Genomic DNA, 25,202 nt, shown 5'->3' on the forward strand with positions numbered 1-25,202 from the left:
ATAGAGGGAATCATGTGTGAATGAGATAGTATATTAAAGATTCTGTGCGTGTGTTTGTCAGAGAGAGAGAGAGATTTCACGTTTTGTGACAGGCATTTGGAATTGCATTTGGATATGAGTAACAGAGATCTGAAAAGTAAGTTGCTTAAAATGACTAGGGGATATCTTTATCTTACTAAAACAAATCCAATGGTATAAAGCCCAGGACTTCCATGATTTCATCAGTGTCTCAGGTACCACATATTTTTTTGTTGTTATTCCATGATCCTTAGCATGTGGCTCCCATCATGGTTGCAGGATGGCTGCTGCAACTCTTGTCATCATTTACATGTTCCAGGTAGGAAAATGAGGAAGAGGAGAGGGCAAAATACCTTGTCAGTAGAATTCATCTCCTTTATACAGAGCTTTCCCCCAAATCCTACCCAACAATTTCCATCTACATCCAGTGGACAGAACTGTGACACATGACCACCACTGTCTGCAAGGGTGTCTGGGAAATATGTCTACAATTGGGAACATTATCACCCATAATAAAAATCAAGGTTTATTTAGTAAGAAAAAGGGATGTTGGGTAGGATACAGCCAGTAGAGAAAGAGGTTGAAGATATGGGAGAGAGGGTATATAATTAATAGATTAAAATCCCAGAGGTGAGAGACACAGTATTCAGGGTACAGGAACACTATATGATTGGCACAGTTTGAGTTGCTGGGGATATCATAGTAGGCAAAAATAAACATGTTTTCTCTGCCCTCATGGAACTTACTGTCTTGTGAAGAAGACAGACATTAATCACAGACCAAATTTTTGTGAAGTTGACACTGCTGTGGAGGGGAAGTACGGGGTTTTGTGAGTACGTTTAAAGAGGATTTGATCTACTCAGGGAGGTGAAAGACGTAGGAAGTGATGATTGAGCTGAGACTTGAAGGCAGATTCAGAGTTAACTGGATGAAGGATGGATGGATGGTTGGGATGGGGGGAAGGTATTCCCAAAAGAGGAAACAGCGTAAACAAGGGCATTTCTGTGCTGTTTGTTTTTAAATTTTTATTTTTATTTAATTTAGAATATTTGCTATTGTTATGTCTTCAAGTTCACTAATCTTTCCTAGTTAATTCCATCCGGTGTATTTTTTATTTCAATTATTCTGCTTTTTATCACTAAGCCTGTGATTTGCACCTTATTAAATATATCTCATTTCTCTACTTAACATGACCATTCTTTTTTCTAGCCTTTTGGACATATGGAACATAGTTATAATAACTTTTTTAATGTGCTTGTCTGCTAAATATAGCATCTGTGTAAGTTCTGGGTCAGTTTGGATTGATTGACTATTTTTTTCCTCCTCACGATGGGTCCCATTTTTCTGTTTCTTCATATGCCTGAGTTTTTTTTTTAATTGCATGCCAGGCATTATGAACTTTACTTTTTGGTAAAATTTTGGTATAAAGGTTTACCTTTTGGTGCTATTATTGTATTATTATACATCTTCTTGAGCTTTATTATGAGAAGCAGTTACTCGGAAGCAGTTAAATCTTTTTCAGGCCTTCCTTTTAAGATTTATTAGGCAGGACCACAGCATCGTTCTGCTAAATTATCCCAGCCTACTGAGGCAAGCCCATCTGAATACCCCATGCCTCAGGAATTGAGTTTTTCTGCTCTGGATGGTGGGAACAGGCATGATCCCCAGACCTGTCTGAGCTTCTGACACTTGTTCCCTCTAACACTTTCAGGTGGTTCTTTTCCAAGCCTTGGATAATTTCTTTATATGCATTCACTAATCAGTACTCTCCTGAATATTTTATGGCAATCCTTCAAAGGTCTCTGGAGTTCTCCCTAAGTGCAGCGCTCTCCTTTTTGGTATTCTGTTCTCTGAACTCCAGCCACCTTGGTCTTCCTGGTCTCATCTCTGTCACCTAAACTGAGTGAATCCTCTGGACTTTGACTGCATTCTCCCTCATTGCACCACAAACTGGAAACTCCCCCAAGTTGTAAAGGTTCACCTCATTTTCCCTCATGTCTCAGGGATCACTGGTTTTCATTCCTGGATGTCCAGTGTCTTGAAAACAATTATTTCACATTTTTTGTCCTCCCTCTTTTTAGTATTTTTGTCAGGTTGGAGGGTAAATTGAGTCTCCAGCTTGCCTCTTAGGAAGCTATATGGTGGAGACTTGTTTAAGAATAATTTCCTTTCTTTTCTTTCCATTTTCATTTCCATTTCCTTTTTCTCTTCTTCTTTACTCTTCCTCTCCTCTCCTTTGAGCTGGTTGGTTTCCTCACTACTGCCAAGTATCAGATATAAGTGATAGCTGTACTTTAAAAATGTGTGCTATCAGATGAGGAGAAAGAGCCTGAAAAAAAACAAGAAATGTATTCAAAATCAAGGATTTGAGGAAGATTTTGGATCACGGGGAATGTGACCACATATTCCAAGGATAACTCTTCATGACTGAGTTTAAGAAACTTCTGAGTGTAAAGACAGGTTAAAGAGACAGATTAACCTCCCTTCAAAGGATAGATGTTTAAGCCTTAGGATAGATACTCACAGAATTGGCTCCCAGCCAGGGAGCTTCCAAGACTATAGTAAGTATTAGAGTAACTGTGCTCTAATCTTAGACACTGTCCTACATTAGGATGAATCTATACATAGGACAGACAGCCCACAATGTGGGTCACATGATCATAGCTTCAGTCCAACTTCAGAGATCATAAGTCACCAAGAAGGTCATGATGGTGAGAAAACACGTGCAAAGAGTATTGAAGAGCCTTTAACCAGGCTTCAGATCTTGTTAACATCAGAAAATTCATCAGCAAAGATAAGCCCATGTATGTAGTGATCATGGATGATCCTTCAGCCAGAGTTCAAGTTACTCAACATCGCTAATCATCAGAGAAATGCAAATCAAAACCATAGCGAGGTATCACCTTACACCTGACAGAATGGCTATCATCAGAAAGAACACAAATAACGAACGTTGGCAAGGATGTGGAGGAGAAGGAACCCTCTACACTGTTGGTGGGAATGTAAATTGGTGCAGCCACTATGGAAAATAGTATGTAGGCTCCTCAAAAAACTAAAAATAGAACTACCATGTGATCCAGCAATTCTACTCCTGGGTATATATTCGAAAAAAAACAAAAAATACTAATTCAAAAAGATACATGCACCCCAGTGTTCATAGCAGCATTATTTACAATAGTCAAGATAAGGAAGCAACCTAAGTGTCCATCAACAGATGAATGCATAAAGATGTGCTATATAAATACAATGGAATATTAACCATAAAAACAAATGAAAGTCTGCCATTTGCAACAACATGGATGGACCTAGAAGGTATTACGCTTATTGAAATGTCAGACAGAGAAAGACAAATACTGTATGTTATCACTTATATGTGGAATCTAAAAAATAAAACAAACGAATATAACAAAACAGAAACAGACTCCCAGATACAGAGAACAAGCTAGTGGTTACCAGTGGGGAGAGGGAAGGAGGGAGGGGTAGGGGATTAAGAGGTATGAACTACCATGTATAAAATAAATAAACCACAAGGATATATTCTACAGCACAGGGAAATATAGCTATTATTTTATAATAACTTTAAATGAATATAATCCATAAAAATATTGAACCACTATATTGTATACCTTAAACTAATATAATATTGTAAATCAACTATACTTCAATATAAAAAAAAGTTATTAAGTGTAGTTGAATACATGGTGAAGAGAAGCCATAGGAATGCACTCAACGTAGAGAGGTCTTTAGGAGCAAGTCAAACCTTAGTAATCATCAGAAATTCCAATCTGGAGGGAAACTGTTGACTATCCAAAATGTGATAAAATACTCCCCTCTCTTCTTATCTCATGCAGATTCCCCCAATCTCTATAAGTGGTTCTTTGGATCCCTCTTCACATGGCTTTGGCAAGGGAGTTGCATGCCCTTCCCTTCCTCAAGGGAAAGACACTCTTTCCCAAGCCAAGGACTCACAACACTGTAAATTGTTCTCTAATTCTTTCTAGTCTCTAAGTACATTTGGGCTGAGAAGGAATGGAATAAGTATCAGTAGCATGAGTAGTCTGCCACCCCTGCCTAATCCCTATTGGATTGTGTTCAGGACTCCTTGGTGGCTCTCTTTAGAATATGGGGATACTTGGCATCTTTTTTTTTTTTTTAAGCTATGTGGCTTTAACCAAAATTCTGAGGCAACTGTAAAAGTCCCAATGAATATCCTGCTGAATTTGTATTGTATTTTCTTACTTTATACTTCATGCTTCTGTCATGAAAATCATCAAAATAATTCAGATTTTTATCATTTCCCACTTAGAGCATAGTCTTGAAAGGTAAGTTACTGAGAAAGTATTTTTAGGCCCTAAATACACATTTCCAAATTAATTTCCAGAAAAATGAATACTTATTTGGCTTTTGGATTGGGAAGGACATCTGTAGCATTAAAAATATAGAGGAAATGACAATGGAAAAGAAAGTATGGTTTACATTTTTTCCTAGATCAAGAATTCATAAACAAAATTAAGAGGCAAGCCACAAACTAAAAAATAAATTGCAGCAAATGAGCTAGATATAAGGTTAATAATCTTAATATTTAAAGAACTCTCACAGCAGAAGTACAAATGTCTAATAAACACTGAAAGTGTGTTCCACTTCATTACTCATGAAAGAAATGCAATTTAAATCAATTAAATATCATTTTGTCTATCAAACTGGAAAATATTTTTCAAGCAAACACTCAACACTATCAGAGGTACATGTGACCTCTTCTACATTACTAGTATTGATCAAAATCTTTCTGGAAAGTGTTTTGGTATTATTGAATAGCAACCTTAAAATAGTTCATATACCTTTGACCTAGTAATTCCATTTCTAATAATATACCATGAGAAAATAATTTGACATATGCACCGAAGTTTGTGGGGAAAAAAAATCACCACAATGATAATTTAATAAACAAAAATAAATAGAAATAATACTTTTGTTAATTAGTCATAGGTAAATTCATATCATTGGATATTGCATAGTTATTATAAAGGAAGTTTGCAAAGGCTTTTTAATGTCATGGAAATGTTATGTCAAAATAATTGTGATGTAACATCATGTACTAAAAAACAGTCTCAGGTGGAATATATCATTTACCATTGTGCATGTGCGTGTGTGTGTACAATGTTGGAGTTGGTATGGTATCCCAGTGCTTTTCAGATTATCCTTGTTTCATAAAATGAATCAGGAAATGCCGTAAAGCTGAAGTATGTGATGACTTGTCTAAGCCCAGCTCCCTGTTATAGTTGGCATTAAAGCTTTGTGATTCTCAAATTAGGCGGTTTAGAAGTTTTATATTGATGCTGAACATTAAAAGACACATATGGAGCTAAATCATATCCCAGGTATATGAGAACATTCAGATATACCTCTGGATTTGCCAATGCAAATGATAGAGGGCCTGTGTGTCGCAAGATACCAAGAGCCCTTATGGCAAGATCATCTGATAAAATATCAAACATCCTCAAACTGTGTGGAAGTTCTACTTGCAGGCTTCTTCCTCTTGTCTCTTCTGGTAACCTTCTGCTTATTAATGGAATATTAATTGCTAGGTGGTGGGAGGGAGGAATTAACTGGAAGGGAAATGTGGAGTATGAAGGAAGGTGTAACCTACTTAAGTTTATAAAAAAATCATTTGATGTAACCTCAAGATGTCAGTTTGGCTGGTCCCGTGATACAAATTGGCATGAAAAACTCAGTAAGGTTTCTTAAAATTGTGTGTGTGTGACTGGGCTCAGTTTGTTTACATTAGACTGAGATCCATTAGTCCTTGAAAGCAGGTAATATGTGTGTTTTTGCTCATCATTATTTCCCCAGCACTTACCACAATACATAGCACCTCTTAAGCATACAGTACTTTAAAATTTCTTTCTACATTCTTATACATATGTAAATGAAACAGTTGAAAACAAGTTACCTCCATTCCAGAAAACATGGAAGAAGGATTTAAGAATTCCATAATGCTCATTTTGAGGCAGCATAATGTTTTATGTTTGGGCCTCAATGAACAGTATCTTTGTAAGAGTTTTAAGAATCATATTTTGTATGATTTAGTCTATCATTCACTTAGAAAAGGGCGTTATAATAGCATGATATGATTTTGGTTTTATTATTCCTTCTTGCACATCTATTAAATTATGATTTGTATATTATTCTGTTTACATTATGCAGTGAACTTTTAATCTAGAATGTTTTGCCTTAAAGTACTATGTCTAATATTAATATATCTTCTTTTGTTTATTAATTATGTGTCATAACTTAATTCATCCTTTTATTTTATCCTTGCTATATGTTTATGGTTGAAATATTTCTATTGTGAATTGCATGTAGTTTAATAATGGAAAAATGTATTGCATAAATTTCCTTTGATTAAAGCATCCAAGAATATCTATAATTGTAGTTTTGATTTCCTCTTTGAAGGAAAGCTTCATTTATTCCCTCTCTGATGCTTTTCCTGTCTTTATGTAGTTCTACACTTCTGCCCTATATCATTTTCCTTGTGCCTGAAAAATCTTTTGACACTTCTTGCAGGGCAGATCTACTGGTGATGAATTCCTTAAGTCTTTGTTTGTCTGAGAAAGTCTTTATATCTCCTTCACTTTTTTTTTATTAGTTTCTGCTTTATAACAAAGTGAATCAGTCATACATATACATCTGTTCCCACATCCCTTCCCTCATGCGTCTCCCTCCCTCCCACCCTCCCCATCCCACCCCTCCAGGCGGTCACAAAGCACCGAGCTGATCTCCCTGTGCTCTGTGGCTGCTTCCCACTATCTATCTACCTTACGTTTGGTAGTGTGTATATGTCCATGCCTCTCTTTCGCTTTGTCACAGCTTACCCTTCCCCTTCCCCATATCCTCAAGTCCATTCTCAAGTAGGTCTGTGTCTTTATTCCCGTTTTACCCCTAGGTTCTTCATGACTTTTTTTTTAATTCCATATTTTAAATGATACTTTTGCTAGACATAGAGATCTAGGTCACTGGATTTTATTCTTTTAACATTTTAAATATTTCACTCCCCTCCTCTTCTTGCATGCATGGTTTCTGATAAGTCTTCTGTAATTCTTATCCTTGTTCTGATAAAAGTATACTTAGAGTTTTTTTTCCTCCGTCTTGTTCCAATATTTTTCTTTGTTTTTGGTTTTCTGCAGTTACAATATGATGTTCCTCAGTGTAAATTTTTTAGTATTTACCTGCTTGGTGTTCTCTGAGTTTCTTGGACCTGTGATTTGTTGTCTTCATTAATTTTGGAAAAGTCTTAGCCATTATTATTTGCAATATTCTTCTGTTCCATTCTCTCTTTTTTCTCCTTCTAGTGTTCCAGTTATGACATAGTTGTATCCTTTGAAATTGTCTCACAATTCTGGAATGTTCTGTTCTGTTTCTTCATTCTTCTTTCTATTTATATCAGTTTGGCAAGTATCTCTTGCCCTGTCTTCAAGTTCACAAACTCTTTCCTCAGCTGAGTCCAGTCTACTAATGAGCCCATCAAATGCAGTCTTTATTTCTGTCATGAGATTTTTTATTTCTAGCATTTCCTTTTGATTCTTTCTTAGGATTTCCATCTCTCTGCTTACATTACCCATCTGTTCTTGCATGTTGTTTGCTTTTTTCATTAGAGTCTTTAACATATTAATTATAGTATGTTAAATTCCCTAATAATTCCAATAGCTCTGTCATATTTGAGTCTGATGCTTGCTTGGTCTCTTCAGACTTTTTCTTCCTGCCTTTTGGTGTGCCTTGTAATTTTTTGTTGAAAGCTGGACAGGTAATAGGAACTGAGAGAGAGAGAGGCCTCTATTGTGAAGATTTATGTTAATCTTGCTAGGAGTTGGGCTTTGTTTAAAATTTACTTTAGCAGCAGGTGGCAGAGGCTTCATATTCCTCTAGCATCCTTGATTTTGTCTCCTCTCTTGACTTTGGGCTTCCTTAGAAAGTCTCTGTTTTGCAGCTCATTCAGCTATAATCCACTATAATGTAGTGGAGCCCTGTTGGTATGGTGGTATGGTGTGGGGGAAAGGGAGTGTTTTGTAATATTCCAATTAAATTTCAGTGTTTTAGTGGGCCTGTGACCCTTACAAGTACTTCTTCTTGTATAGTCCCCACATCTCCACCCACACAACTCCCCCTCTGCCACACACACACCTTAGGTAAGACAAGAAAGCTAGAGGGGGGCTGGAGTGAGAAAAATAATGTCCTACCTTCATGGCTCTGGGACAGTGCTCTGGTAGTCCTTCCTCCTGGAAAGCAGGACATTGTTATGGATAAGGCTCTGGGCATATTTCACAAGGATAGTCACAAAGACTCTTACCCTCCTCCTGCTGGGGCTGCCAAGGTGTCTTTCTCAGATCTTTACTGTGAGAACCTGGTGAGATTCCTGGAAATAAAGCCCATGAAAGTGTGCTTTCTCAACAAGACTACCACTCCCAGGAGTTTCTCACTCTCATTCTAGTCCATATTCAGCCTCTAGCAGTTTGTCAAAATTTTCATTTAAGAGTTCCTACAAGTTTATGGCTCTAGTGGCTTCTGCCTTAGGTAAGCAGATCTTGTCTGTGACTCTTGATTTGCCTGTCCCTCAATATTTCAGGATGGTGGTTTGCTCTGAAACCTTGTTTCTCTTTCGAGTCCAAGAAAAGTCATTGACTTTTAGTTTGTTTAGCTTTTTGTTCTTGTTAGCACTTCTTTTCAAGACTGTATCTCTAGCCTCATATTCATTCTTTTGGGAAGAAAAGCAAAGAAGAAGTAAGAAGTCAGTAGATATTGTGGGTTACTGAGAAAAGGAGAAACCTAGACCCTGTGTTCCAGGGATGGGAAGAAACCCAAGATAGGTTTGTAAGATCCTCTAGCAATATGGCCTTGTGCCTCACTTCTTGGGTAAGGCCAGGAAGAGGACAAGGAAAAGACTACAAAATAAAAATGGTTCTGTGGTATCTATATGCTTTCTGAGCTTTGGGCTTCCTCACATAGTTTCTCTCAGCTCAGGATATCATGGGAGTATAAGAAGAATATGTTAATCAAAGACAGCCTCACAGAGATGAACAAGCCTCAGCATATGATAGGAGTAGCAGAATATTTCCCATGTATATGAGCAGGATATGACATCCTCAGAGAGAGTCAGACCCCAAAAGGGGCTTTGTGGTAAAGAATGAGGCTCAACTCAACAGCTACCTGCTTGGACAAACATTGGTAAACCAGATATGACACTATGTCATGCTGGCATGGACATGTGATACTCAACATATATCACCCATCCTGATGTTTTGACACTAAGATACCATAACTTACAATCCCAAAGAATGGGGTGAGGAGAATTTCACACCGCTGGAGTTGAGTTTCAACCACTCAATAGATTGGGAACTTGACAGAATTCAAGTTGAGTTGCAGAGAAAAAGAAAACTTATATTTCCTGCATACCTAAATTTGTCAGATAATATCCATACCTGATGAATAACGAGCAGCAGAAAGTATGTGATAAATGCTGAGTATCACACACAAATTTATCTATTCAAAACGTGGGGCACGTGGCACTTACTGGTTGAAAACCACAGTGGTCTTACCTCCAGGCAAGAGTGACGTCCTGTGAGAAATGACCTCTGGCACTTTGATGGGTACCAAATATAAAGGGAACTAGGTATTTGAGGATAAAAAAAAAGAAGTTCTAACATTAAGCATTCTTCTGTCTGCAGACTGAAGTCTGCCAATAGTGAGGTGTGATTCCACATCATTCCTCCTTCTCCCTCTCCCCCATCCCCCTTCCTCTTCCCCCTCCACCCTGCCCCTCTTACTTCAGACACTTCTCTTTCCTCCCTAGTTATTTTCTCTACACCCTCTTTCCTCTTTTTCTTCCTTCCCCTTGTTTATTTTCCTTTCTTTTTCATTTACCCCTTAATCTCTCTATCTCCTTCCACTTCCCTTTCACACTCTTCCATCCTACATCTCTTTTCCCTTATGCATTCTACTTCCTCATACTCTTTCCTCCTGCTTTGTCTATTTCAACTTAGTATCCATTCCTTCTCCATTCTGTTATTTCTCCTTATCTTAATAATTCCATTTACTTGCAACTGCTATTGTCACTCATTCTTTCTTTTATTACCGTTTTCTTTTTTCTTCTTTCCTTCCTCCCTTCTCTTTCTCTTCATCCCCTCTCTTTTCAACTTTTCTCTCTCCATTTCTCCCTCTCTTCATGCGTCCTTCTAGCAACAGGATGATGAAAAGTGAGAGAATAGAATGGAATCAAGGTGTACTTAAAATGGTAGAATCAACAAGAATAGGTGATGGATTAGATTTGGGAACAAGGCAGAAAGAAACATGAGTAACTAAGTAAAATAGGAAGAGAAATAAACTACTAAATATGTTGTTTGAACACTACTTATAAAAAAGCAACAAACATTCTAAATGGTGAAATGGTAAAATCATTTCAAGAGAAAGAAAGGGATGTTACTTTTTCAGATTATTGCCCAATATTGTTTTTGTTATTTCAGCAAATCATATAAGACATCAAAATGACTGTAATATATATTGTTAATTAAGTGATCAAATTATTTTTTTCTTATAGTATGATTTTACATTAGAAATCTCAATAGTTATAATTTTTTTAAAAGTCCCCAATTAGAATTGGGGACTTCTGCTTCCAGCAGGAAGAGGTAAATGGTATAGATGTACTCTTCCCTATTTGTCCCTGAGCATTATATATAAACCAAACGTGAGATGACCCTGAAAGTAGGACATAAGATGGCATGCTCTCTAGGGAACTTGGATCCCAAGCAATGATGTGGTGGTGAGTTCCCTGGCTATGTAATTAGGCACTTGGTCTCTCCCAGTCAGGGTGGTATCAGTAAAAGCTTAATATGGAGCTGGAACTCTCACTTAGCCCTCAGTAACAAGAAGCCCCTCTCTCCCAGGTATCAGTGGAGGCTGAGTAGGAATGTGGACTTCCACCCACATGTGGTAAGCCAGAAGATTTAAGTAAGATTCAGATCCTTATAAGATGCAAAATATCCTGGATGCAATTGAAAATCAATTTTCATATCAAGAACTATGATAATCACAACTGGAATGAGAAAAGACAGTCATCACACACCAACACGAAGATGACAGATATTAGAATCATCTACAAGTGTTTTTAAACAGCCTTGATAAAAATGTTTCAATGAGCAGTTGTTCATAGGGCACATGAAAGAATAGAAAGTCTCAGCAAAGAAATAGAAAATCTCCAAAAGAATAGAAGATATAAAGAAGCATTAAAAAAATTTAGGAACTGAAAAATCCAATAAATTAACTTAATCAATAGATGAACTCAACAGCAGAATAAGATGACAGAAGAATGAATTAGTGAACTTGAAGGTGAAGTGATAGAAATTATATCTGGCAGAGAAAAATAGACTGAAAAAAATAAATAGAGCCTTCAGGTATTTGTTGGACTATTGCAAAAGATCTAACATAGGTGTGTCATCATAGTCACAGAAGGAGAGAAGGAGGAAGGGCCGAAAAAGCGGCTGAAAACTTCCCAAATTTGGAAAAAAGCATAATCAGATAGACTCAACATCATCAACCAACAGAATCTAATTGATATTTATAGAACATTCCACCCAACAACAGCAGAATACACAAAACTCTGATGAAAAAGTCAAAGAAGATCAAAATAAAAGGAGAGACATACTGTATTCATGGATTAGAACAATCAACATAGGAAAGATGTTAATTCTCCCTAAATTGATATACAGGTTGAATGCAGTTGCTATCAAAATTACAGTAAGACGCTTTGTGGATATGAATTATTCCAAAATGTATGGAAAAACAGAAGAACTAGAATAATAGATAAAATAATTCTGAAAAAGAAGAATAAAATTCTATCCAACTTCAAGACTATTGTATAACTACAGTAATCAAGACTGTTGCAGTATTGATGGATGAGTAGACACATAGACCAATGGAACAGAATAGAGAACTCAGAAATAGCCTCATGCAAGTATGGCCAACTGATTTTTGACAAAGGTGCAAAGATAACTCAATGGAAGGATTATCTTTTAAACTAATTGTGGTGGAATGATCAGATGGATTTCTGTAGCTCTGCCTCTCCCATCCCCCCAAATAAAACTCGACCTAGACCTCACATCTCATTCAAAATTTAAATCCAAATGGGTGATAGACTCCCATATAAAAGTTAAAACCTGGGCTTCTCTGGTGGCGCAGTGGTTGAGAGTCCACCTGCAGATGCAGGGGACACGGGTTCGTACCCCGGTCCGGGAAGATCCCACATGCCGCAGAGCAGCTGGGCCCGTGAGCCATGGCCGCTGAGCCTGCACGTCTGGAGCCTGTACTCCACAATGGGAGAGGCCACAACAGTGAGAGGCCTGCATACCGCAAAAAAAAAAAAAAAAAAAGTTAAAACCGTAAGACTTTTAGAATATAATATAGGATAAAACCTTCAGATCCTTAGGGCTTGTTGAAGAGTTCTTAGAAATGACACAAAAACCACAGTCTTTGAAAGGAAAAAAATCAATAAATTGGACTTCTAAAAAATTTGCCATGTGTCTGTTAAGAGGATGAAAACACAAGCTACAAACTGGGAGAAACCAGTTTGCGAACCATATATCTGACAAAGGACTCATACATAAAATATATAAATTCTCAAGGTTCAACACTTTGAAAAAAAGAAAGAAAACAATCAATTGAAAAATGGACAAAACACATGAAGAAACATTTCTCCAAAGAGGATATATTGATGGCAAATAGGCACATGTTAAAAATGTTCAACATCGTTAGCCATTAGGGAAATGTAAATTATAACCACAATGAGTTATTATTTCACATTTATCAGAATTCCTAAAAATGTGCAACACATGCTGCCAAGGATTTGGAGAAAATAGATCCACTCACATATTGTTGGTGGGAATGTAAAATGATACAATCACTCTGGGAAAGTTTGGCAAGTTTCTTATAAACCTAACATACTCTTATTACACAATCCAGCAATTGCCCTCTTGGGCATTTATCCCAGAGCAATGAGAACTTACGTTCACAGAAAAAAACTGTACAAAAATGTTTATAGCAGCTTTATTCTAATAGCCCAAACTGGAAACCACACAGATGTACTTCAGTGGGTGAATGGTTAAACCAACTGTGGCACATCTATACCATTGAATAGTACTCAGCAATAAAAAGGAGAAAAACACACAACTTAGATGTATCTCACAGGCATTATGCTGAGTGAAAAAAGTCACTCAAAATGTGACATACTGTATGATTCCAATTTTATAACCTTCTTGAAATGTTAAGATTACAGAGATGGAGAACATATTAATGGCTTCCAAGGGTTAGGGATAGTGGCAGTAATGGAGGTAAGTGTGACTATAAAGGGGGAGTACAGGGAAATCTTTGTGGTGACAGAATAGTTCTGCATCTTGGTTGTGGAGGTGATTACTGTGGAAACCTCCACATGTGATAAAGTGACATAGAACTATACACACATGTGATTCCAATGTCAATTTCCTGGTTTTGGTATTGTATTATATATATATAGATGTGCTCACTGTGGGAAGCAGCTAAAGGGTACATAAGACCTCTCTGTACTATCTTTGTAATTTTCAGTGTATCCATAAGTAATTAAAAATTTTAAAATATTCTTAAGTATGTTAAAGTGGTAGAATTAATAAAATAATTTGCTAAGAGCAGCTGGCGCAGCTGTATTTCAAAAATCATGCCATAAATATTGGCATGGTTGGATACTATTACTGTCACCACTGAATACCGTATACTGGATGCTGCCCTTGGCCCTGCTACCAATGCTGCGCCTAGAAACTGGATTTTCTTGGGGTTCCTGCTCCCACCGTCACAGATATGGCATTGAATTCCATCATTGAATCGTTGAATCACTCCTTTCAGATCAAGTGTTAGTTTGGAATTATGACTGTGCAGTAGAAGACTTGACTCGGCAGGTCTGGGGTGTTCAAACCCTGTGCATTCCGAAAAATGTCTGCACATTCCAAAGAAAGGTCCAGCTCTTGACAAACCCCTGGGAGATAACCTCTAAGCCTTTGGAATATCATGCCTGATTAGAGTCTCTTTGTTCACCCGGGGCTTTGGGCCAACAGATGGTTTATGTTAAGAGTATGATTTATAGTGGGACCTTGAGCCTTGCGGCATTAGTTTGACCTCTGCACAGGCTGAAGACTGAGTAAACTAAGGTTAGCCACCCAGGTGTTCCATGCCTACGTGACTGACCTCCAGTAAAATCCCAGGCGCCAAGGCTCAGGTGAGCTTCCCTGGTTATCACACATCTTGCTGGGAGAATTAAGCACTGCCATACAACTCCACTGAGAGAGGACAACTGGAAGCTCATCCCTGTTCTCTCCTGGACTTTGACTTATGCAGCTTTTAGCTTTGTGGATTTAAATCGGTATCCTTTCATTGTAATAAACCATAGCCATGAATGTAGCACCTATCCTGAGTTCTGTGAGTGCTTCTAGTGAATCACTGAACCTGATGGTAGTCTTCAGGACCCCACCACACTGGTAAATCCTAGATCACATTCTCTTAGCTGCTAAGGGAATGTGCAAAAGTGAATATATCTGGCCTTTGTGGCAGATATATTCTTGCAGTTGGAACTGTTACATAGTATAGAGTATACACACTTACTAAAATGTGAAAAAAACATTTGCAATACATCTAGCTCTAAGGGATTTCAATAAGCATCTGTAGGACTGTACAAAGAAGTCCCCAAAATAATTAAGACAAAGACAACACAAGAAAAATAGGTAAAAGACTTGCATAAGTACTTTCCAAAAGAAATCCAGTAGGTCCATTCTTATATGGATATGTGGTCCACTGCTTACTTATCAGAAATGTAAATTAAAACCACAAGGAGATACCAATAAAATACACATCAGATTGGGAAAAAAATGGAGAAGTCTTACGACACCAAACGGAGAGTATATCAGTCTTACTCCTGGGCATCTGATGTCATAGGAATAAATATTGAGCATTAAAATATAAGGTTATATGTACAAGTATTTTATTGCAATGTTGTTGGTATGTGCTCCCTCCCTCCACCAAAACACCTGAAACCAAAGTGAATTACCATCAGTGAGGAAATGGTTGAATACATTGTGGTCCATCCCTATTATGGAATATTATGCAGCAATGTAAAAGAATGAATCAAAGGTAGATTAGCATTAACTAAGATAAATCAGATGCATTAAAGTGTATATAATATGATCTTAATTTTTGTAAAACAAAAAGCATGGAACATGTTTGAACATGAAAGGATATAAAAATGGCTGTTAAAAATGCATATCTCAGGGCTTCCCTGGTGGCACAGTGGTTGAGAGTCCGCCTGCCGATGCAGGGGACACGGGTTCGTGCCCCGGTCCGGGAAGATCCCACATGCCACAGAGCGGCTAGGCCCGTGAGCCATGGCCGCTGAGCCTGTGCGTCCGGAGCCAGTGCTCCGCAACGGGAGAGGCCACAACAGTGAGAGGCCCGCGTACCGCAAAAAAAAAAAAAAAAAAAAAAAAAAAAAACATGTCTCAGATGAGGGTATAGAGGTGAAAGAAAGTGGGAGGCAGTAAGTAAAAGAATGCAATTTAAAGTATGGCATATATAATGTAATCCCATTTATGTAAGAATATATATGCATAAAGTGTTGTATGAAAAGGTAGCATCAAAATCTTAATAGCAGTTATCTCAAGGTGGTGAGATTTGGAGTGATGGCTACTTAATTTCTAAAATATTTAGGTAATGTTTGAATTTTTAATGATGAATATGCATTATTTGTGTAATGAGTAAAAGTAAGTGAATTCATCACAGGAAAGGAAAAAGAGTGCCTCTCAAGTTTCTTGCGTTAGCAGTAGGATGGATGGTGGGATTCATTCATTCATTAAACAGATATTTTTTGAGCATATAAAATATGCCAGGCATCATTTTAGGTGCTAGGGATACAGCAATGAATAAAACAAACAAAAATCCGTCTCTCTAAAAGAGAGAGAAGGGCATGACTAAAGGAGAAACACAGTGTGCTGAGGAGGAGGATATATGGGACCTGTTAACTGTAAAAATACCGAGACAATTGCAGAAGTGAGGTAGGCTGTTGGATTATAGATCTAGAACTCATAAGCCAAGTCAAGAACTGGAGATACAGATTTGGGAGCAGAAAGCATATAACATGGTGTTTCAGACCTTTCCTGAGTCTGATCACGTCCCACTGCAGACACTTTACAGAGGAAGTGCTGAGGAAAAACAGGCAGCTTGACAGGGGAGGTTGCTATGCAACAGATGAGGAAAGTCATCCAGCCAGGCAGAATTGATGTTGGCCCTTGGGGACCAAATGCTGCAGTTCTTCCCAGCATTAGCTTCCTTTCATATGTTGGCTCCTGGCAGGAGCTGATGCAAGAACAAATGTGAAGTGTACAAAGATCTACCCTGGATTTTTGGAGAGTTATCAGTTCAATTTGAGTCACTTCACATCTGTATATCATTTTCTGCCTTTTTGAGCCTCTCCAGTCATTCTGGAAGTGCAGCATGTTTGTTGTTGGGTAGGACCCCAGTAAGTGCTACTTGTGCTTCCCGTTGAGAAGCTGGGCTCAGAGAATTCCAGTGGCCTGAGTGGGCTCATGCAGCTAGTGACACACTGGTCCAGCACTCCATCCCACGAATTGAGGCCCAGCCCTGGAAGGAAGCAGGGCAAACGTTTACTCTTAATCAAGGCTTGCCATGGCTTAGACATACAGGTGCCTGATTGTCCTGGCTGCTCCAGCAGGCACCAGGAAGGCCTCAGGGACAGCGTTTGTGCCACTCATAGCAAAGAGGCCTGACGGAGCAGGGAGTGGACCCCAAGGAGCAATTTGCACGCCAGGATGAACCCACGTAGAGCAGGCGGGGAGTGGGGTGGGCGCGGGGGACGTCCACCTGTGCCCTCCGGGATGCAGAGCGTGAGCTTAGGTCTCAGAGAACAGAACACTTGCTTGCTTGGGACAGGTGTTAACAGAGCAGGGGAGGTGGGGCGGATCTGTTGCTCAAACTGAAGAAGGGAGGGTGCCTCAGTCCCCGGGGCCAGCGATGGTGCAACAGGGGTTTTTAGGGTCTGGAAGACCAAGGCCCACATTTTGCATTTTCTGTTTACTGGGCTCAGTGTCCTTGTCTAGTTCATGTAATATCTGTAGCTCAGCGTCTTTATCTGTACAATGGAGATGCTGATATCCACCTCCCAAGGCTGCTGTGAGAGGAAAACAAGCTCCAGCGGTAGATCGTGCTGTGAAGTACACGTTGTGCCCTTCCCTCCCCTCCTCCCCGCCTCCACACACAAAATAAATAGCTGGAGCTGCAAAAGGGCAGGAAAGAAGCTAATGTTTATGAGTCTGGAAGCTGTTGGGTGGGGAGGGGGAAGATCATGTAGAGTCACGTGGCAGGCACAGACCTTTTTCTACCTCCATTAATGTATCCTCTCTGGCCATTCCTTTTCCTAGGCCCCCTAAGTGGATGAGCTTATTTTTAACAGGAGCCTAGCACTTGTTGCAATTAGAGACCCCACACAGAGACCTCCTTAGTAGTGACCTAAGTGCTGCTAGACTAGAGGGTGGAGTTGCATGCCCACCTGACAGGAGGGGCCTTGAGAGGGACAGAGACGCATTGCGGAAAAGGTAGGGGGCCGGTGTGTGGGACAAGGGGTGGGATCTAGAGGCACAGCGCATCTGTTTGGGGGAGGGGATATAGAGGAAGGGGAGGGACCGCTGTAAACTGTCCACCTGGTTGGTGGTGGGGTGGTGTGTTGGCAGAGGGGCGGGACTGCTTCCCGCTGCACATGCGCAGCATAGTCTTCAGGGCGAAGCTTTTGTTGGGGAAGCGGGCGGGACTCTTATTTGGTCGGTCAGTTCTTGCGCATGCGTACAACCATGTGAGGCGGTGGGTGGTATATTAGGCGAAGAGGCGGGGTCGTCCTAGCTGCCGCGCTGGCATTTTCTCCTGGACAAGGAGAGGGTGCGGCTGCTGAGAGCAGAACACTGCAATCCCGATCCTCTGAGTCGTGAAGAAGGGAGGCAACGAGGGGGTTGGGGTTGGGGCCTGAGGCAAGGTGAGAATTAGCCCCCAGACAGGGCATCTTGCCCCCTGGTGCGGGCGCCCCATTCTTCATCCCGATCCCTTTACCCCGGATTCTGATCCCTCTTCCACTCCCCGAACCCCGATTCACACACCCCTCACCTGATCCTCCCTTATTCAGAATCTCTGTTCGCTCTCTGAACCCCTCCCATCGTTCAGAATCTCTACAGATTTCTCGACCTCGATCTGTACTGTTATACGATTCCTCGTGATTCGAAAACTCCATTCAATTCCCAAATGCGAATCCCAACGCAGTCTGCCTGGATTCAGAACTCTTATCTGAACCCCGATTTGAAGCTTCTCCCCGTCGTAGCTTCTCGGGATTCAGAACCTCCATCCAGACACCCATTCACTTTTCGCACTCCGATCTGGCCCATTCCCCTCACATTCAGCACCTCATCCGCCCCCACAATCAAACCTCAAACACCACCATCTCCCCAAATTTGTTCCTTCGCATTTGCCCTCTGTAGTATAACGCCCAGCTCCTCCTCCACACCCCCCAGGCTCTGCTCTTGCCAGAGGGACAAGAACCATGTCTCAGAAAATGGACTGTGGTGCGGGCCTCCTCGGCTTCCAGGTGAGATCTCCACTCCCCTCCCCACCATTTCCCTAGCCGACAGTTCCCCCCGGGCCCCTTTGGCTGTCCAGACGCCTGGATCCGATTTTGCCTTCTTGGTGCCTAGATTCCGTCATTTTTCAAATTCCCATGGTTTAAGGGCGCGGGGTTGGGGGGGGTCGTCCCTTTTCAGCCATCAGTCCCTGCTCAGAGAAAGGGGAGACCCTGTTAGTAGTCAGGGCAGTCTGCCCAGAGAATCCTGGTTGGGTAAGGAACCTTTTTTTTCCGTAGTCCTGAGGCTTGTAGAGCTCTCTGCCGCCCCCTCCCCCAACCTCCCGCCTCCACCCTCCCTTTCTCCAGCATTCCCCACCCCCTGCGACCCCCTTATTCTCCTCAACTCCTCAAGGCGGCACTCTTGCTCCGCCTCCTCCTCCTGAGCTCCTACCTCACTCTGCATTGCCCTGTTCTAACCTCACTCCTAGATCAGCATCCCCCTTCCACTTTGCCCCCTCTCCTCATTTGGCCCCACCCCTTGTTTAGCCCCTGCCCCACTCAGCCCCTACCACAAGTTTTGTTATCCCTTAACCCACACAGGCCGCTAGATCTCTTTCTCAGCCTTCCTCTTTTTTGCACCAACCGCTCGCCTGAACCTCCCCTGCGTGTTCTCTCCCCTATCCTCCCAACCCCACTTCGCAGACCCAGAGATTTAATTTTTTTCCCCTGTATTTGCAGGCTGAGGCCTCCGTGGAAGACAGCACCTTGCTTATGCAGACCCTGATGGAGGCCATCCAGATCTCAGAGGCTCCGCCTACCAACCAGGCCACAGCAGCTGCCAGCGCGCCGAATGCTAGTCCTCAGAGTTCACAGTCCCCAACAGCCAGTGAGATGGCTGATATGCAGGCTTTAGCAGCTGCCACTAAGCCTAAGACAGCTTTTAAGGCCCAGAATGCCACCACGAAAGGCCCAAATGCTGCCTATGATTTCTCTCAGGCTCTTAATGCCAAGGAGACTCCCAACACGCCGCCTACAGCAGCCTTTAAGTCCCAGAATGCCCCCCCAAAGGGCCCAAATGCTGCCTATGATTTTTCCCAGGCAGCAACCACCAGTGAGTTAACTGCCAACAAGTCGGAGATGGCCTTTAAGGCCCAGAATACCACTACTACGGTGGGCCCAAATGCCACCTACAATTTCTCTCAGTCTCTCAGTGCCAGTGAGATGGTCAGCACTCAGCCCAAAACAGCCTTCAAGGCTTGGAATGACACCACTAAGGCCCTAGTAGCTGATACCCAGACCCAGAATGTTAACCAAGCCAAGATAGCCACTTCCCAGGCTGACATAGAGGCTGACCCATGCCCAGGTATCTGTGAATCTGATGGTGCAGCTGCACAGACATCAGCAGATGGTTCCCAGGCTCAGAATCTGGAGTCCAGGACTATAATTCGGGGCAAGAGGACCCGCAAGGTGAGATCCCTGCTAGTTCCACTTTGCTTTGGGCGCTCTCTTTTCTTCTCTGATGTTGTTCATTTGTTCTGAACAAAACAAAACTGAATATATATAACTGTCTGTATTTGACTAGGTTGTAGGGGATGATAAAGGTGAAAGTGTTAATTCCTGTTCTCTGAGTGTCCACAGACTAATGGGGAGACGAGACGTGGACACATAATATATACAGCCTGTATGTAATTCACTTTACATTTTGAAAGTAGCCACCATGTGTTAGGTCTTGGCCTAGGCACATTCACACAGGTTATCTCACTCACTAAATCTTCAGGGTACCTCATACCAGCTAGGGATCATAGTTTCAGTTTTACGAGAAGGAAACTAAGTCCCAGAGAGGTGAAGTGACTTGAGTGATTTGTCCAGGGTGGTACAAGCAGAGCCAGTGGTGGACATGGGAAGAGGAGAAGCCTCAGGCCCCACCCTTGGGTTGCTCCTGGCCTGGTTCAGAGATGAAACTCCTGCCTGGAAGACAGTGAAAGAGAAGCCCAGGACTCAGGGTGACCATTGGCTAGTGGGTCAGGCTGTCACTACAGGTGAGGGTTTTAGGGGGCCTTCCTGGAATAAATATGGTGAGGACATAGAAACAGTTGGTGACCCTGACCTTCCTTTTCTCTGATGATGCAGATTAATAACTTGAATGTGGAAGAGAGCAGCAGTGGGGATCAGAGGCGGGCCCCACTGGCTCCAGGGACCTGGAGGTCTGCACCGGTTCCAGTTACCACTCAGAGCCCACCTGGAGCACCCCCCAATGTGCTCTGGCAGACTCCATTGGCTTGGCAGAACCCATCAGGCTGGCAAAACCAGCCAGCCAGGCAGACCCCACCAGCACGTCAGAGCCCCCCAGCTAGGCAGACCCCACCAGCCTGGCAAAACCCAGTTGCTTGGCAGAACCCAGTGATCTGGCCAAACCCAGTGATCTGGCAGAACCCTGTGATCTGGCCGAACCCCATTGTCTGGCCTGGTCCAGTTGTCTGGCCGAACCCATTGGCCTGGCAGAATCCACCTGGATGGCAGACTCCACCTGGATGGCAGACCCCACCAGGCTGGCAGGGTCCTCCAGATTGGCAAGGCCCTCCCGACTGGCCACTACCCCCCGATTGGCCACTGCCACCCGATTGGCCGCTTCCCACTGACTGGCCGCTCCCACCTGACTGGATCCCCACCGATTGGCCAGTCCCACCTGACTGGCAGAACCTGCGCCCCTCACCAAACCTGCGCCCCTCTCCCAACTCGCGTGCCTCACAGAACCTGGGTGCCTCACAGCCCCGAGATGTGGCCCTTCTTCAGGAAAGAGTAAGAACTGTAACTCCCCAGTCACTTCTCCCCCCACCCCTTGCTCTTTTCATTGTTGTCTTTCCATCCGTAATTCAACCAAGTGTTCTGTAAATATCTTATAACTTTAATGATTGCCTTTTTCCCTCCCAGGCGAATAAGTTGGTCAAGTACCTGATGCTTAAAGATTACACAAAGGTGCCCATCAAGCGCTCAGGTAGGTATCCAGTGCCCTCTCCCGGAGCTCTGCTCTTCCCCGCACCCCGTGCTCTGTGGACATCTCTTTGCTTAACTGTCCCCTCCTCTTCAATCCCCTCCTTCCATGGTCGGGTCTTCCTTTTTCACTGACTGTGCTCCCCCGGGCAGGGCTGGCAAAGAGGTCGCAGCTCTGTGGCCCCTGCTCAGCTCAGGTGCTCCCTCCTCTCTCTTACAGAAATGCTGAGGGATATCATCCGTGAATACACTGATGTGTATCCAGAAATCATTGAACGCGCATGCTTTGTCCTGGAGAAGGTGAGAAGGCAGCCCTGAGGAACAGAATGATGGGGAAAGGTTTCTTGGGTTTTGTTTTTGAGAGATATCATGGGAAAGTCTTGATTTAAAAGATTCATGGGATTCCTACTGGGAGTTTAGGGCAAATCTCACAGGGAGGCGAAGGAGTGGCTGAGTGTGGGTAGTACTGAGTGGGGGTAGCTTATGCTAGATTTTGTAATTTCATAGTCTGTTTTCTTGTCCCTGTAGAAATTTGGAATTCAGCTGAAGGAAATTGACAAGGAAGAACACCTGTATATTCTCATCAGTACCCCTGAGTCCCTGGCTGGCATACTGGGAACGTAAGATGGGAAAGGAGGTGGAACATTGCCTTTCTCAGTGATGCTTTTTTCCTGGAGTTTCGAGTAGGCCAGGGTCCAGGATTCAGGGTCACATAGCAGGTCATGGGCAGACCTGGGGTAGAATTATCCTCTAGCTGAGGAATACTGGGGAAGCTAGATGGGTAAGCTGCCTGGGGTGTCTCATGCAAATGACTGCTGAAAATATATTCTTTTTGTACTTCTTTAGGACCAAAGACACACCCAAGCTGGGTCTCCTCTTAGTGATTTTGGGTGTCATCTTCATGAATGGCAACCGTGCCAGTGAAGGTGAGTGGCTGGGCCAGCAGCTGGGGGTTGGCTACCGCCTGTTTTCCATGCTCATTTTCCGTCCCTTGTCTCCCTTTGCCTCCCATTGCAGCTGTCCTCTGGGAGGCACTACGCAAGATGGGACTGCGTCCTGGGTATGATTGGGCTCTCTCATCTCTTGCCTGTTTATATCATCCTTTGGCAACAGAGGATGGTCCCAGGATTGCATCAGCCTGGTGGTCTAAGGGAATTGGTTTGGGGAGGTACAGAGCCCAAGGATGTGACCTGGGTAGATGGGGAAATAGTCCTGACCTCTCTGCCTCTTCTCTTGTCTCTGACCTCTGTGCTGGAAAACTCTTTTCTTTCCTTGGGGCAATGTCATAGTGTCTGATTATGGATCCCCCCCCTTTTTTTTTTTCTTACTATCAGGGTAAGACATCCCCTCCTTGGAGATCTGAGGAAACTTCTCACGTACGAGTTTGTAAAGCAAAAGTAAGTGATGCCTAAGCAGCTTTGTCTGGTCTTCATGAATTCTGTGTGCTGGTCAGCCTCAGAAAGCCCTTTCCATGCTCATTTCTTATACTAACTATACCTTACCTATGCATATACACACACATATGTACGCAGGAGTATTTATTGAGTATGCTCCTTGTGGTTGGATTTTCCTGCAGTATAGTGATCTTGCAAGTGGAGCCTGTCCACCACGCCCACAGTAGATATTCCAAAGGCTGGGCTTAGCTGAGGCTTTGCAATGGGCCTATCTGTGGTTCAATGACAAGATTATAAGAATTTAGAGCTAGAGCTGTGACAGAGGAGATGAAATTAAGTGTTGTCCTTTCTATGACCCTACTCAAGCCACCCTCCAGGCCTAGGTGACTGCTTTGTGTAGAAGCACTGGCACAGGAATCCAAAGGCCTGATTATTAGAGGGTAAATCTGTGTTTAGGAATGAGACTGGGGGGAGTTGCTACCTGAAATCTGGGAAGTGAGAAGGTCAGATTATTATGCACTGATGGACTATTATTCTGCCTGGGTAGAAACAAAGGCCTTTCTCCTCTTTCTAAGGTACCTAGATTACAGACGAGTGCCCAACAGCAACCCTCCTGAGTATGAGTTCCTCTGGGGCCTCCGTTCCTACCATGAGACTAGCAAGATGAAAGTGCTGCGATTCATTGCAGAGGTAATAGAGGAACTGCAAGACTCGATAGGTTAAGGGATGAAGTATGACTGGCTGGGAAAAGTCCAGAACAGGAAAGAGATTTTAGGTATCGCACACGGTAGGTACCACATTATTGGTGGTATTTGTTGTTACTACATAAACAATAGCACAAAGTAGGGTGCTAAATATATAGTAGGTGCTTCATAAATATTAACTAATACTATTATGGGTTTTATTTTCTACTCCTTATCTCAGGTTCAGAAGAGAGACCCTCGTGACTGGACTGCGCAGTTCATGGAGGCCGCAGATGAGGCCTTGGATGCTCTGGATGCTGCTGCAGCTGAGGCCGAGGCCCGGGCTGAGGCAAGAACCCGCATGGGGATTGGAGATGAGGCCGTTTCTGGGCCCTGGAGCTGGGATGACATTGAGTTTGAGCTGCTGACCTGGGACGAGGAAGGAGATTTTGGAGATCCCTGGTCCAGAATCCCATTTACCTTCTGGGCCAGATACCACCAGAATGCTCGCTCCAGATTTCCTCAGACCTTCGCCGGCCCCATTATTGGCCCTGGTGGTACAGCCAGTGCCAACTTTGCTGCCAACTTTGGTGCCATCGGTTTCTTCTGGGTTGAGTGAGATGTTGGGTAGGTATATCACTTTGGATTGGGCACTTAGGGTCACTGGGAGATACAGAATCCATGGGAATGTATTTATGTGCTCTAGCTGGGAGTCCTAGGAAACACGTGGTGGGGAGCAGAGGGAAGTATGGGGAAGCAGTATTTGTTATTTATGTTCCTTACTATTTGGTATATAGCATTGATTTTTACATTTTTTTTTCTTTTTTATGTTCACAGATATTGCTAATCAGTTGCAATAGTCTTTCCCCTGAGTGAGGCTGAAGCCTCAGAATCCTTCTAAACACAGCTATCTAGAGAGCCACATCCTGTTGACTGAAAGTGGCATGCAAGATAAATTTATTTGCTGTTCCTTGTCTATTGCTTTCTTCCCCCCTTGTGTGCTGTCAAGTTTTGGTATCAGAAATAAACGTTGAAACTGCAAAGTGAATTAGATGTGCTCCCTGTTTTTTCTGTGTTTAGGGAGGGATCAACATGTTTATATGGGAGAGATGGGGCCTCAGTTCTAGCCCGAAGGGCGGATCAGCTTTCTGACTAATGGATAGGGAAACAAAGGAGGGATTGATGAACACGAATGTTAATGAGGTCTAAAAAAAAGTGTGGTATTAAATATCACTGAAGTGACTCATATGTGATAGATATGCTGCTAGTTGTTTTGAAGTGACATTGAAAGATGAAATAATGAGAGAGGGTGTAGGTGGTCAGACAGTTGCATTTAAGAAGACGGAGGAGGTAGAACTCCAGGTAATAATAATAAAGTTCGGAGAGTGGGTAGTTGAAGGTGAGGAAAGATAACTGTTCCTGGAGATAATGTTCTGGGGA

General features: G+C 42.4%; 1 protein-coding gene across 1 annotated transcript in view; it reads left to right on the top strand.

Annotated features, from left to right (window-relative positions):
* The window catches only part of MAGED1 (MAGE family member D1), a 74,936-nt gene extending 50,132 nt beyond the window's left edge, over positions 1–24,804 (top strand). The window contains exons 2-13 of the mRNA XM_079727451.1: positions 18,648–18,721; positions 19,433–20,161; positions 20,825–21,493; positions 21,626–21,689; positions 21,906–21,985; positions 22,214–22,305; positions 22,532–22,611; positions 22,703–22,745; positions 23,020–23,082; positions 23,655–23,769; positions 24,004–24,389; positions 24,600–24,804. Of these exons, the coding sequence (XP_079583577.1) occupies positions 18,677–18,721; positions 19,433–20,161; positions 20,825–21,493; positions 21,626–21,689; positions 21,906–21,985; positions 22,214–22,305; positions 22,532–22,611; positions 22,703–22,745; positions 23,020–23,082; positions 23,655–23,769; positions 24,004–24,381 (2,358 nt within the window). The 5' untranslated portion in view covers positions 18,648–18,676 and the 3' untranslated portion in view covers positions 24,382–24,389; positions 24,600–24,804. The remainder of the gene's footprint in view (positions 1–18,647; positions 18,722–19,432; positions 20,162–20,824; positions 21,494–21,625; positions 21,690–21,905; positions 21,986–22,213; positions 22,306–22,531; positions 22,612–22,702; positions 22,746–23,019; positions 23,083–23,654; positions 23,770–24,003; positions 24,390–24,599) is intronic.
* The last annotated feature ends 398 nt before the right edge of the window (positions 24,805–25,202 follow it).

Source organism: Hyperoodon ampullatus (genome assembly GCF_949752795.1).
Source record: "Hyperoodon ampullatus genome assembly, chromosome: X".
Taxonomy (NCBI): domain Eukaryota; kingdom Metazoa; phylum Chordata; class Mammalia; order Artiodactyla; family Ziphiidae; genus Hyperoodon; species Hyperoodon ampullatus.